Source organism: Sebastes fasciatus, chromosome 11 (genome assembly GCF_043250625.1).
Source record: "Sebastes fasciatus isolate fSebFas1 chromosome 11, fSebFas1.pri, whole genome shotgun sequence".
Lineage (NCBI taxonomy): Eukaryota > Metazoa > Chordata > Actinopteri > Perciformes > Sebastidae > Sebastes > Sebastes fasciatus.
In genome coordinates this window covers 1,441,533-1,456,127 of record NC_133805.1, presented here as the reverse complement: position 1 = coordinate 1,456,127, position 14,595 = coordinate 1,441,533, and the positions used below count along the sequence as shown (strand labels likewise).

Below are 14,595 nucleotides of genomic sequence, written 5' to 3'. Positions count from 1 at the left end.
AAATTATGATTTATATTATTATTATTATCATTATTAATAATGCAGATTTAAATGTTAAAATCGGAGACGTCACAAACTGGATCATTTCCACATGAATCCTTTTTTTATTGAGTTCTCTGCTGGCTGATAACTGGTCCCAGTGCAGTCGCTGGTTCAGACTGGTTTTTGTTGAGCTGTGTGTCTCAGTGTGACTGGTCAGGGAGGATACAAGACCGTGTTCGGAAGTGGAACAAAACTGACTGTTCAACCCAGTAAGTCACGTTTATTATTCATCATTAATCAAATAATATATATATTTTTATATATATATATATATATATCCTATAATCCTGCTGCTTTTATCAGTAAAGAATACTTTATTATTTGAAGGTTAGTTTTGTTAAAATTAGCAAAAAGCTGTTAAAAGCAGATATTTAATGTGCTCCATTTATACAGATTTCTTTTTGTTAAAACACATCTCAATAAACAGTTTCTGTAATTTTTACATAATTTTTCTGTCATTTTGAATTTTGAAGAAATGTTAAATTTCTTGATGAAAGTGAGTTTAAAACCTCAGAATGATTTAAAGTCATGAAACTCGGCCGGTTCGAGTCTGTTTGTGGTGAAACAGCAGAAAGTAAAGAGAGATTTAAATGAAGTTTAGAGTTAATTGAGTTTAGTTTTAATCCTGAGATGATAGTTTATGTGTGAAACAGTTGAATATGAACCTCTGAGAGGATTTCAGTCAGCCGTCTGTCACCGTGTGACGAGAGGAACTGATAAGATTATCTTTGGGAGAGGAACTCAGCTGCTCGTCCACTCAGGTGAGACGGAAATACTTTCATATATTTAACACTAAAGGGAGTTTTATTTATTTATTTATTTATTTATTCATTTATTTATTTATTATGGTGCAGAAACAAAACAGCAGTGACTTTAGTTTTAATGTAACAGATTCAGACATTATAACTGAAATAGTTCATAAATGATGCCGTGTTTTTGTCCAAAATCTTTCAACCGAATTAATGATTCAGATTTTTGAGTTTTTGATCCTTCCAACTGTTTGTACTGTTTAAGATGTTCAGGTGTTCAATCCATTTAAATATTGAATTGTGATTAATCGCATGATTGTACCTGGTTGGTCTTCTAGTTTCATATGATAACAGCATCTTCACTCTAACTTTAACACTAACTTTAACTCTGGCTTTTGTCATATTAGCTCTGTCTGTTGTCCCTTGTGACCTTTACGTTTTAATGTTTGGATGACAGTCGCAAATCCAGACTAAAACAGAGTGAATGAGGTGTTGTATATGATGTACAGTAGCAGTGAGTAGTTGTATACGGTATGGTGTAGTAATCTTTATCATATTAATCAAATAAATCACATTATTACGTCCCAGATGTTAAAATGATGTTTTCCTAAATGGAGTCTGGTTCAGTGAGTTTATGTTCTGGTGCTTCATGTTGTGTGACTACTGGAGGTGCAACTAAACTGATCTTTGGAAGTGGAACCAGATTAACCATTGAACACAGTGAGTACTGATATACAATGATAAATAATGAAGTAAACATTGACAGTAATAATAATTATAGGAACAAGAACAATAAATAATCATAATCATTATAAATAAATCAGCTTCAGGAGCATCATCACTAACTGGACTCTTTAATATCATAATCTACATTTTAATTATGATTTAAAGGTTTAAAATGATCAACGAGCAGCTTTGTTATGTGACTGAAATGTAATTCATTAATGCATTCAGTTAAAGTTTAAAATGATGTTTTTCTAAATGGAGTCTGGTTCAGTGAGTTTATGTTCTGGTGCTTCATGTTGTGTGAATGTTGGAAATGATAAGATGATCTTCGGCAGCGGCACTAAACTTCATGTTAATGACAGTGAGTTCAGTTCTGTTCATTCTGAGGTGAGAACCTGACGGCAGGAAACACCAACAATGTTTTAATCACAAAGAAAACAAAAAATTGGTTGAAAGTCTTGATCATAATCATCAATATATTAATCAAGAGCATGAACACTAAAACACTTTATTCAGTAGTTCTATCAGTCACTTCTTTTAAATCCAAACAGAAGTTTATTTTACGAGTTCAAAAGTTCCCAGATGTTAAAATGATGTTTTTCTAAATGGAGTCTGGTTCAGTGAGTTTATGTTCTGGTGCTTCATGTTGTGTGAATGCGAATCAAAAGACGTTCTTTGGAAGTGGAACCAGATTAACCGTTGAACCCAGTGAGTACTGATATTGATTATAAATATCTTAATAATATCTTTGAGAGAAAAAATATCTGTGTTTTACAGCAATATAAACAAAACCAGAGTAGCAGCCTGGATTAAAAAATCAAAGAGCGATAAAAATGTGTAGTTATCTGGACTGATTGATGAGTGAACAGGCTCATTAAATCAGCACTAAGTAGAAAATAATACAATCTTTATCATAATAATCAAATACATCACATTATTAGGTCCCAGATGTTAAAATGATGTTTTTCTAAATGGAGTCTGGTTCAGTGAGTTTATGTTCTGGTGCTTCATGTTGTGTGAATCAACAAAAGATGATCTTTGGAAGTGGAACCAGATTAACCGTTGAACCCAGTGAGTACCTCAAAATAACTTACTAATAATACTTTGGCAAAAAAAGAGCATAATTTAAATTTTTTATGTTATATAATATGAGTGTAAATATAAGTAGTAAACGGGTCTCAACCTATGGGGGAGCAGGTCATCATTCAACTTATCTAACAACAAGGAAAAATCACCAAAATTGGACGTTTTTCCCTAACAGTGATGATATGCTATAACTCAAATATTTCCGTTTTAAAGAATGGTTCTTATAGGGGAAAATATAATATTTGGGACATTAAAGAATAATGCTTCATCTTCATTAGAAAATATAAACTCTATAATAAACAAACAGCAAATTAAATATAAGAAATACAGCCTTTTGCAGACGATGTGATGATATTCATGATTGTGAGCTCTGTAGTTATTGTTAAAGGCAGAAACACTGTGAGACTGGGACAGCAAACAGAAAATTACTTTTTGGTGAAGGAACAAAGTTGACTGTTGAATCCAGTGAGTATAATCTTCATCACCCATTCACATCTTCAGTCTGGTTCAGTGAGTTTATGTTCTGGTGCTTCATGTTGTGTGACTCAAGGAAATCAAAAGATGATCTTTGGAAGTGGAACCAGATTAACCGTTGAACCCAGTGAGTACTGATATAGATTATAAATATCATTAAAATGTGGCTCATAAAATCATCACAAAATAGAAAATAATTAATCCGTACATTGATGGTGAAACAGTTCTTGTTTTATCTGGATGATGCTGCAGCTTTAGAGTATCCAGATATTTAAAAATGCTTTAAAGAAACTAACAAGTTGTAAGATTGTCTTGATTATTTTAATCTTAAATATTATAATCATAAATACATCAATAAATGTAGATAGTTTAAATTAATTCAGTTTGAAATAACGTTTTCCTAAATGGAGTCTGGTTCAGTGAGTTTATGTTCTGGTGCTTCATGTTGTGTGAATCAAGGAATTCAAAAGATAATCTTTGGAAGTGGAACCAGATTAACCGTTGAACCCAGTGAGTACTGATATACATCATAATTATTATTTATATATGGAGCGTCTTTAAAAACAAACTTTACGTGTTTTACACCCAGAACCAGAATAAACAGCTGATAGTGATGAAATGATCCGTTAGACTCTTCAGAACAAAGTAGAAAATAATTCAAAATACTGAGAAAGTATTAATCAGAATCATCAATATCTGCTCTATATCTCAATATCACCATCAGTAAACATATCAAAAGTTACATTTATGTATAATGAACATTTGTTTTGAATAAAGATAGCGTCTTATTGTAGGAATATAATCATTCCAGCAGAAGTCTCAGATGTTAAAATGATGTTTTTCTAAATGGAGTCTGGTTCAGTGAGTTTGTGTTCTGGTGCTTCATGTTGTGTGAATACTGGAGGTCAAAAGATGATCTTTGGAAGTGGAACCAGATTAACCGTTGAACCCAGTGAGTACTGATATAAATATTATAAATCATTAATATTATTTATATGGAGCATATTTAAACACACAAAACCAGACTAGAAGATAAAAGGTTATGTTCAGCTGGACTGATGAGTGAACAATGATAGAAATGATTCTCATCAAATCAACACAAAGTTGAAAATAAGTGAATTTAAAACCTCTAAATGTTCAAACTTCACAAACTAAGAAACAGTTTTAGTTTTATCTGGATGATGCTGCAGTTTGGTTGTTCAGTGTCTCTACTGTACAGAAATATATATACATTAATATTATTAATAGTGTGTTAGTATCTTTAATACAAACAACCTATTTTAGGACTGAACTGAAGACATAAAAGACTCAAATGTTAAAATTATGTTTTTCTAAATGGAGTCTGGTTCAGTGAGTTTATGTTCTGGTGCTTCATGTTGTGTGACTACTGGAGGTGCAAATCAAAATAAGATGCTCTTTGGAAGTGGAACCAGATTAACCGTTGAACCCAGTGAGTACTGATATACATCATAATAAATATTATTATTTACATTTACTGGAATATATGCAACATCTAAACAGAAGACTAATTTATTAGGAGAACAAAAGTAAAGAAAAACTAATAAAAGGAAAACATACAGATGCAGTAAGTATCTTAGTTAATGCATAAAAACAAGTTAAAGGTGAATGTAGTTTGTTATCAGAATCTAGAAAAAGAATAAACAAACAGCAAATTAAATATAAGAAATACAGCTTTTGCAGACGATGTAATGATATTCATGAGTGTGAGCTCTGTAGTTATTGTTAAAGGCAGAAACACTGTTTTTAAATTACTTTTTGGAGAGGGGATACAGTTGACTGTTGAATCCAGTGCTAATGTATAAAAATAAGTTAAAGGTGAATGTAGTTTGTTATCATGTCAGGAAGTGTAGACATTTAGACTGACCTTCAGTTTGACTGCAAAAAATTAAATGACAAAAATAAATTAAAAAAATATAACAAAAAATAATACCAAAATTAAATAAAAGTAAAACAAAATCAAAAAAGCCAGCAAACACAAAAATTAATAAAAGAAAACATACATAAAGATTAACTTGTCTGTAATATACAACTGTTTGCAGATGATGTGGTTCAATCCATCACTGCTTCTTTACACATATTGTAAACTACCGTTCATGCAGACCAAAGAGACAATTAAATTTAAATAACACAGCATCATAACTCTGAACATGTTCTCTTTTTTGGTAGTTAAAAAGACATTTACATGTTCAAATACTCCAGTTTCTATAGGTTTGGCAGTAAAAGTCTGGTTCAGTGAGTTTATGTTCTGGTGCTTCATGTTGTGTGAATACTGGAACTAAGATGATCTTTGGAAGTGGAACCAGATTAACCGTTGAACCCAGTGAGTACTGATATACATCATTAATATTATTTATATATGGAGCTTCTTTATAAAACAAACTTTACTTGTTTTACACCCAGAACCAGAATAAACAGCTGATAGTGATGAAAGGATCCATTAGAGTCTTCAGAACAAAGTAGAACATATTAAAAATACTGAGAAAGTATTAATCAGAATCATCAATATCTGCTCTATATCTGAATATCACCATCAGTAAAACATATAAAATTCACATTTATGTATAATGAACATTTGTTTTTAATAAAGATAGCGTCTTATTTTAGGAATATAATCATTCCAGCAGAAGTCTGAAAGTTAAAATGATGTTTTTCTAAATGGAGTCTGGTTCAGTGAGTTTATGTTCTGGTGCTTCATGTTGTGTGAATACTGGAGGTCAACAAAAGATGATCTTTGGAAGTGGAACCAGATTAACCGTTGAACCCAGTGAGTACTGATACACATTATAATTAATATTTAGACGAGGCGTCTTTAAAAGCTAACTTTACAGTGTTTTACTGAAAAGGATAAAGAACAAAAAACTGTTAAATTAAGTACAAAAAAAGATTTAAAAAATAAATTAAAATAAAATAAATAATAGAAAATGAAGTACACATTGACAGTAATAATAATTATAGGAACAAGAACAATAAATAATCATAATCATGATAAATAAATCAGCTTCAAGAGCATCATCACTAACTGGACTCTTAATATCATAATCTACATTTTAATTATGATTTAAAGGTTTAAAATGATCAGCGAGCAGCTTTGTTATGTGACTGAAATGTAATTCATTAATGCATTCAGTTAAAGTTTAAAATGATGTTTTTCTAAATGGAGTCTGGTTCAGTGAGTTTATGTTCTGGTGCTTCATGTTGTGTGAATACTGGAGGTGTAAATAAGATGATCTTTGGAAGTGGAACCAGATTAACCGTTGAACCCAGTGAGTACTGATATAAATATTATACATCATTAATATTATTTATATGGAGCATATTTAAACACACTAAACCAGACTAGAAGATAAAAGGTTGTGTTCAGCTGGACTGATGAGTGAACAATGATAGAAATGATTCTCATCAAATACACACAAAGTAGAAAATAAGTGAATTTAAAACCTCTAAATGTCCAAACTTCACAAACTAAGAAACAGTTTTAGTTTTATCTGGATGATGCTACAGTTTGATTGTTAAGTGTCTCTACTGTACAGAAAATATATACATTAATATTATTAATAGTGTGTTAGTATCTTTAATACAAACAACCTATTTATGACTGAACTGAAGACATAAAATACTCAAAGTTAAAAATGATGTTTTTCTAAATGGAGTCTGGTTCAGTGAGTTTATGTTCTGGTGCTTCATGTTGTGTGAATACTGGAGCTAGAGATAAACTCATCTTTGGAAATGGAACCAGATTAACCGTTGAACCCAGTGAGTACTGATATACATCATAATAAATATTATTATTTACATTTACTGGAATATATATAACATCTAAACAGAAGACTCATTTATTAGGAGATCAAAAGTAAAGAAAAACTAATAAAAGGAAGACATACAGATGCAGTAAGTATCTTAGTTAATGTATAAAAACAAGTTAGTTTGCAGACGATGTGATGATATTCATGAGTGTGAGCTCTGTAGTTATTGTTAAAGGCAGAAACACTGTTTTTAAATTACTTTTTGGTGAGGGAATACAGTTGACTGTTGAATCCAGTGCTAATGTATAAAAACAAGTTAAAGGTAAATGTAGTTTGTTATCATGTCAGGAAGTGTAGACATTTAGACTGACCTTCAGTTTGACTGCAAGGTCACTGGTCAGTGTTTTCTGTTTAAACTGAACCTGTTTAGTCTCTTTAATCTGGGGTCTTCCTGACCTGAACCAATCTGAACGGTTCCCTCTATCATCGTCTCACATAATGTCAACTTTACATTCTTGGATTCTAAACCTTGTCGTCCGTTTCCAGAGTTTTAGTTTTACTTCATGTGGTTTGCGTGTTGTTGGCTGCAGAGCTGAGTGAGTGAAGTTTGTGTACTGAGGCTTCAGACTGTGTGAATACTAACAAGATTATCTTTGGGAGCGGCACCAAGCTTCACGTTAATGCCAGTAAGTTGAATTATTTTCATTCTGTGGTGAAAATCAGATTTTAAAGTTGTTTTAAAGCTCCAAGTTGAAGTCGACCAGCTCAGGTTCAAAACACTGAACGTACATTCAACAAGATACCGAAGCATCAAATATGTTACAAATAATGCTGCAAATTAAATCAAATAAAAAATAGAATCAACGATAATATTTTAATTTGAGAAAAAGAACATTATTCACAGATATTTCACATAGAGCATTTACACTTTCTCCCACCCCAAACCTTCCCCCGCTGCCTAGACAAAATAACGTATAATAACATCTAGACAGGGAATGATGGGTCAAAATTAAGTAGTAAGATAAGAAAAAATATTATAATTAAATCACAAAAATAAATATAAAAATTAAATAACAACAATAAATAACACAAATTATAGAACAAAAAACATTAAACAAATTAAACAAGTTCGTCACTCTGCTGCAGTTAGAGTTATGAGGCTTCATGTTGTGTGACTGGAGGTACAAATCAATTTAAGCTGATCTTTGGAAGTGGAACCAGATTAACCGTTGAACCCAGTGAGTACTGATATACATCATTAATATTATTTATATATTGAGCGTCTTTATAAAACAAACTTTACGTGTTTTACACCCAGAACCAGAATAAACAGCTGATAGCAATGAAATGATCCGTTAGACTCTTCAGAACAAAGTAGAAAATAATATATAATAATAATATAATAATAAATAATAAAGAGTGTCAATCAAAATCATCAATATCTGCTCTATATCTCAATATCGCCATCAGTAAAACATATCAGAATTTACATTTTGTTTCTAATAAAAATAGCATCTTATTTTAGAATATAATCATTCCAGCAGAAGTCTCAAAGTTAAAATGATGTTTTTCTAAATGGAGTCTGGTTCAGTGAATTTATGTTCTGGTGCTTCATGTTGTGTGAATGACGGAGCTAGAGCTAAACTCATCTTTGGAAGTGGAACCAGATTAACCGTTGAACCCAGTGAGTACTGATACACATTATAATAAATATTATTATTTACATTTACTGGAATATATGCAACATCTAAACAGAAGACTCATTTATTAGGAGATCAAAAGTAAAGAAAAACTAATAAAAGGAAGACATACAGATGCAGTAAGTATTTTAGTTAATGTATAAAAACAAGTTAAAGGTGAATGTAGTTTGTTATCATGTCAGGATGTGTAAACATTTAGACTGACCTTCAGTTTGACTAGAAAAAAATTAAATGACAAAAATAAATTAAAAAAATATAACAAAAAATAATACCAAAATTAAATAAAAGTAAAACAAAATCAAAAAAGTCAGCAAACAAAAAAATTAATAAAAGAAAACATATATACAGATTAACGTGTCTGTAATATACAACTGTTTGCAGATGATGTGGTTCAATCCATCACTGCTTCTTTACACATATTGTAAACTACCGTTCATGCAGACCAAAGAGACTATTCAATTTAAATAACACAGCATCATAACTCTGAACATGTTCTCTTTTTTGGTAGTTAAAAAGACATTTACACGTTCAAATACTCCAATTTCTATAGGTTTGGCAGTAAAAGTCTGGTTCAGTGAGTTTATGTTCTGGTGCTTCATGTTGTGTAAATCAACAAAAGATGATCTTTGGAAGTGGAACCAGATTAACCGTTGAACCCAGTGAGTACTGATATACATCATTAATATTATTAATATGTGGCTCATAAAATAAGCACAAAATAGAAAATAATTCAGCCGTACATTGTTGGTGAAACAGTTTTTTTTTTAACATAAAATTTAAACATATCAAAATTTACATTTATGTATAATGGACATTTGTTTCTAATAAAGATAGCGTCTTATTTTAGGAATATAATCATTCCATCAGAAGTCTAAAAGTTAAAAATTATGTTTTTCTAAATGGAGTCTGGTTCAGTGAGTTTATGTTCTGGTGCTTCATGTTGTGTGAATGGAGCTGGAACTAAGATGATCTTTGGAAGTGGAACCAGATTAACCATTGAACCCAGTAAGTACTGATATAGATTATAAATATCTTAATAATGTCTTTGAGACAAACAATATCTGTGTTTACAGCAATATAAACAAAACCAGAGTAGCAGCCTGGATTCAAAAAATCAAAGAGAGATAAAAGCGTGTAGTTATCTGGACTGATTGATGAGTGAACAGGCTCATTAAATCAGCACTAAGTAGAAAATAATACTACTATATATCTCAATATCACCATCAGTAAAACATATCAAAATTTACATTTATGTATAATGAACATTTGTTTTTAATAAAGATAGCGTCTTATTTTAGGAATATAATCATTCCAGCAAAAGTCTCAGATGTTAAAATGATGTTTTTCTAAATGGAGTCTGGTTCAGTGAGTTTATGTTCTGGTGCTTCATGTTGTGTGAATGCTGGAGGTGTAACTAAGATGATCTTTGGAAGTGGAACCAGATTAACCGTTGATCCCAGTGAGTACTGATATACATCATAAATATCATTAAAATGTGGCTCATAAAATCATCACAAAATAGAAAATAATTCATCCGTACATTGATGGTGAAACAGTTCTTGTTTTATCTGGATGATGCTGCAGCTTTAGAGGATCCAGATATTTAAAGATGCTTTAAAGAAACTAACCAGTTGTAAGATTGTCTTGATTATTTTAATCTTAAATATTATAATCATAAATACATCAATAAATGTAGGTAGTTTAAATTAATTCAGTTTGAAATAACGTTTTTCTAAATTAAGTCTGGTTCAGTGAGTTTATGTTCTGGTGCTTCATGTTGTGTGAATCAACAAAAGATGATCTTTGGAAGTGGAACCAGATTAACCTTTGAACCCAGTGAGTACTGATATTGATCATTAATATTATTTATATATGAAGCGTCTTTATAAATAAACTAGTGTTGATGATATTAATCATAAATACGTCAGCTGAGAAGTAGGCGTGTTAATATCAAACATTAGAATCTCTACTCTGCCTTAAATATCTCAATATTAAACTGATTTATCATATAAATGTATCATGAACATTTATGAAAAAAGCTGGATAAAAATCATTCAGACTAAAGTCTCAAAAGTAAATAATAATAATTCTATGAGAGGACCAAATCTGTTACATCAACATCTGTTTTGTTTTTTTAAAATTCAAATCCAAATAATTAAGTTTGAAATTATTTTTTTCTGTTTTTCTAAATGAAGTTTGGTTCAGTGAGTTTATGTTCTGGTGCTTCATGTTGTGTGAATACTGGAGGTGGAAATAAGATGATATTTGGAAGTGGAACCAGATTAACCGTTGAACCCAGTGAGTACTGATATTGATCATAATCAGTGTTAATGTGGCACAAAGTAGAAAATAATTGACTATATCTCTGTTATCAGGTGTTAAACTCTCCAAAATGTAAACTTTTCACAAACTAAAAACACTGATTTTTTTTTATGAGACTAAATGGCTGTAAGATTTTTCTTAATCCTAATAATTAAAATAATAATACATTTTGAAAGTATTGATCAGAATCGTGAATCTGTTCATTCAGATCATCAACAGTAAAACACCTCAATATCTCTACTGTTAATAATATAATCTACATGTTATTTATAGTGTAAATGTTAAAAAGGAAGTTTGGTTCAGTTAGAACAAGAACAATAAATAATCATAATTATAAGAAATCAATCAGCTTCAGGAGCATCATCACTAACTGGACTCTTTAATATCATAATCTACATTTTAATTATGATTTAAAGGTTTAAAATGATCAGCGAGCAGCTTTGTTATGTGACTGAAATATAATTACGAAAAATATAATTTAAAATGCTAATTTTCTAAATGAAGTCTGGTTCAATTAGTCACTCTGAGTTTATGTTCTGGTGCTTCATGTTGTGTGACTACTGCGAATCAAAGAAAGTTGATCTTTGGAAGTGGAACCAGATTAACCATTGAACCCAGTGAGTACTGATATACATATTTAATAATGTAATATTATTAATATATGGAGCATCTTTAAAAACAAACTTTACATGTTTTACTGGAATACAAACTAAACCAGAATAGCCGATAAAAATTATCATCATAATCATTATCTGGACTGACTGATGAGTGAACAGCTGACAGAGATAGAGTAAAAAAATAATACAATCTTTATCATAATAATCAAATACATCACATTATTAGGTCCCAGATGTTAAAATGAGTTGTTTTAAAGCTCCAAGTTGAAGTCGACCAGCTCAGGTTCAAAACACTGAACGTACATTCAACAAGATACCGAAGCAACAGATATCTTACAAATAATGCTGCAAATTAGATCAAATAAAAATTAGAATCTACGATAATATTTTAATTTGAGAAAAAGAACATTATTCACAGACATTTCACATAGTGCATTTACACTTTCTCCCATCAAAAAAGCCAGCAAACATAAAATTAATAAAAGAAAATATACATACAGATTAACGTTTCTGTAATATGCAACTGTTTGCAGATGATGTGGTTCAATCCATCACTGCTTCTTTACACATATTGTAAACTACCGTTCATGCAGACCAAAGAGACAATTACATTTAAATAACACAGCATCATAACACTGAACATGTTCTCTTTTATGGTAGTTAAAAATACATTTACATGTTCAAATACTCCAGTTTCTATAGGTTTGGCAGTAAAAGTCTGGTTCAGTGAGTTTATGTTCTGGTGCTTCATGTTGTGTGAATACTGGAGGTGGAAAGATGATCTTTGGAAGTGGAACCAGATTAACCGTTGAACCCAGTGAGTACTGATATACATCATTAATATTATTTATATATGGAGCATCTTTAAAAACAAACTTTACGTGTTTTACACCCAGAACCAGGATAAACAGCTGATAGTGATGAAATGATCTGTTAGACTCTTCAGAACAAAGTAGAAAATAATTAAAAATACTGAGAAAGTATTAATCAGAATCATCAATATCTGCTCTATATCTCAATATCACCATCAGTAAACATATCAAAAGTTACATTTATGTATAATGAACATTTGTTTTGAATAAAGATAGCGTCTTATTGTAGGAATATAATCATTCCAGCAGAAGTCTCAGATGTTAAAATGATGTTTTTCTAAATGGAGTCTGGTTCAGTGAGTTTATGTTCTGGTGCTTCATGTTGTGTGAATACTGGAGGTCAAAAGATGATCTTTGGAAGTGGAACCAGATTAACCGTTGAACCCAGTGAGTACTGATATAAATATTATAAATCATTAATATTATTTATATGGAGCATATTTAAACACACAAAACCAGACTAGAAGATAAAAGGTTATGTTCAGCTGGACTGATGAGTGTAGTACTGATATTGATCATAATCAGTGTTAATGTGGCACAAAGTAGAAAATGATTCACTATATCTCTGCTTTCAGGTGTTAAAATAACACTGCTTTAATAATTAAAATAATAATAAACTGAGATAGTATTGATCAGAATCATTAATCTGTTCATTCAGATCATCAACAGTAAAACACCTTAATATCTCTACTGTTAATAATATAATCTACATGTTATTTATAGTGTAATTGTTAAAAAGGAAGTTTGGTTCAGTTAGAACAAGAACAATAAATAATCATAATCATGATAAATAAATCAGCTTCAGGAGCATCATCATTAACTGGACTCTTTAATATCATAATCTACATTTTAATTATGATTTAAAGGTTTAAAATGATCAGCGAGCAGCTTTGTTATGTGACTGAAATGTAATTACAAGAAAAATATAATTTAAAATGCTAATTATTTAAATGGAGTCTGGTTCATTTAGTCACTCTGAGTTTATGTTCTGGTGCTTCATGTTGTGTGACTACTGGATATAAGATGATCTTTGGAAGTGGAACCAGATTAACCGTTGAACCCAGTGAGTACTGATATTGATCATAATTAATATTTAGACGAGGCGTCTTTAAAAGCTAACTTTACAGTGTTTTACTGAAAAGGATGAAGAATAAAAAACAGTTAAATTAAATACAAAAAATAAATAAATTAAAATAAAATAAATTATAAATAATGAAGTACACATTGACAGTAATAATAATTATAGGAACAAGAACAATAAATAATCATAATCATCAGCAATAAATCAGCTTCAGGAGCATCATCACTAACTGGACTCTTTAATATCATAATCTACATTTTAATTATGATTTAAAGGTTTAAAGTGATCAACGAGCAGCTTTGTTATGTGACTGAAATGTAATTCATTAATGCATTCAGTTAAAGTTTAAAATGCTGTTTTTCTAAATGGAGTCTGGTTCAGTGAGTTTATGTTCTGGTGCTTCATGTTGTGTGAATACTGGAACTAATAAGATGATCTTTGGAAGTGGAACCAGATTAACCGTTGAACCCAGTGAGTACTGATATACATATTTAATAATTTAATATTATTTATATATGGAGCATCGGTAAAAAGTAATTTTACAGTGTTTTACAGGAATACAAACAAAACCAGAATAGCCGATAAAAAAATCTTAAAAAGGTGTCATTATCTGGACTGACTGATGAGTGAACAACTGACAGAGATGGAGTAAAAAATAATACAATCTTTATCAAATACATCACATTATTAGGTCCCAGATGTTAAAATGATGTTTTTCTAAATGAAGTCTGGTTCAGTGAGTTTATGTTCTGGTGCTTCATGTTGTGTGAATACTGGAAGTCAAACTAAACTGATCTTTGGAAGTGGAACCAGATTAACCGTTGAACCCAGTGAGTACTGATATACATCATTAATATTATTTATATATGGAGCGTCTTTATAAACAAACTAGTGTTGATCATATTAATCATAAATACGTCAACTGAGAAGTAGGCGTGTTAATAACAAACATTAGAATCTCCACTCTCTGCCTTAAATATCTCAATATTAAACTGATTTATCATATAAATGTATCATGAACATTTATGAAAAAAGCTGGATAAAAATCATTCAATCATTCACAAAAGTCTCAAAAGTAAATAATAATAATTATTTTTCTCTTAACATTTTTTTATTTTTGTTTAAATCAAATCCGAATAATTACATATGTAATTATTTTGTC

At 30.5% G+C, this 14,595-nt stretch overlaps 1 protein-coding gene and 1 long non-coding RNA gene across 2 annotated transcripts in view; both read left to right on the top strand.

The window, feature by feature from the left end:
• The first annotated feature begins 1,823 nt into the window (after positions 1-1,823).
• LOC141776347 (M1-specific T cell receptor alpha chain-like) overlaps positions 1,824-14,595 on the top strand; it is a 65,857-nt gene continuing 53,085 nt past the window's right edge. The window contains exon 1 of the mRNA XM_074649842.1: positions 1,824-1,878. Within this exon, the coding sequence (XP_074505943.1) occupies positions 1,839-1,878 (40 nt within the window). The 5' untranslated portion in view covers positions 1,824-1,838. The remainder of the gene's footprint in view (positions 1,879-14,595) is intronic.
• On the top strand, positions 4,589-8,847 carry LOC141776348 (uncharacterized). The gene is made up of 2 exons (XR_012595751.1): positions 4,589-4,699; positions 4,914-8,847. It is a non-coding gene; the product is annotated as an uncharacterized LOC141776348 (long non-coding RNA).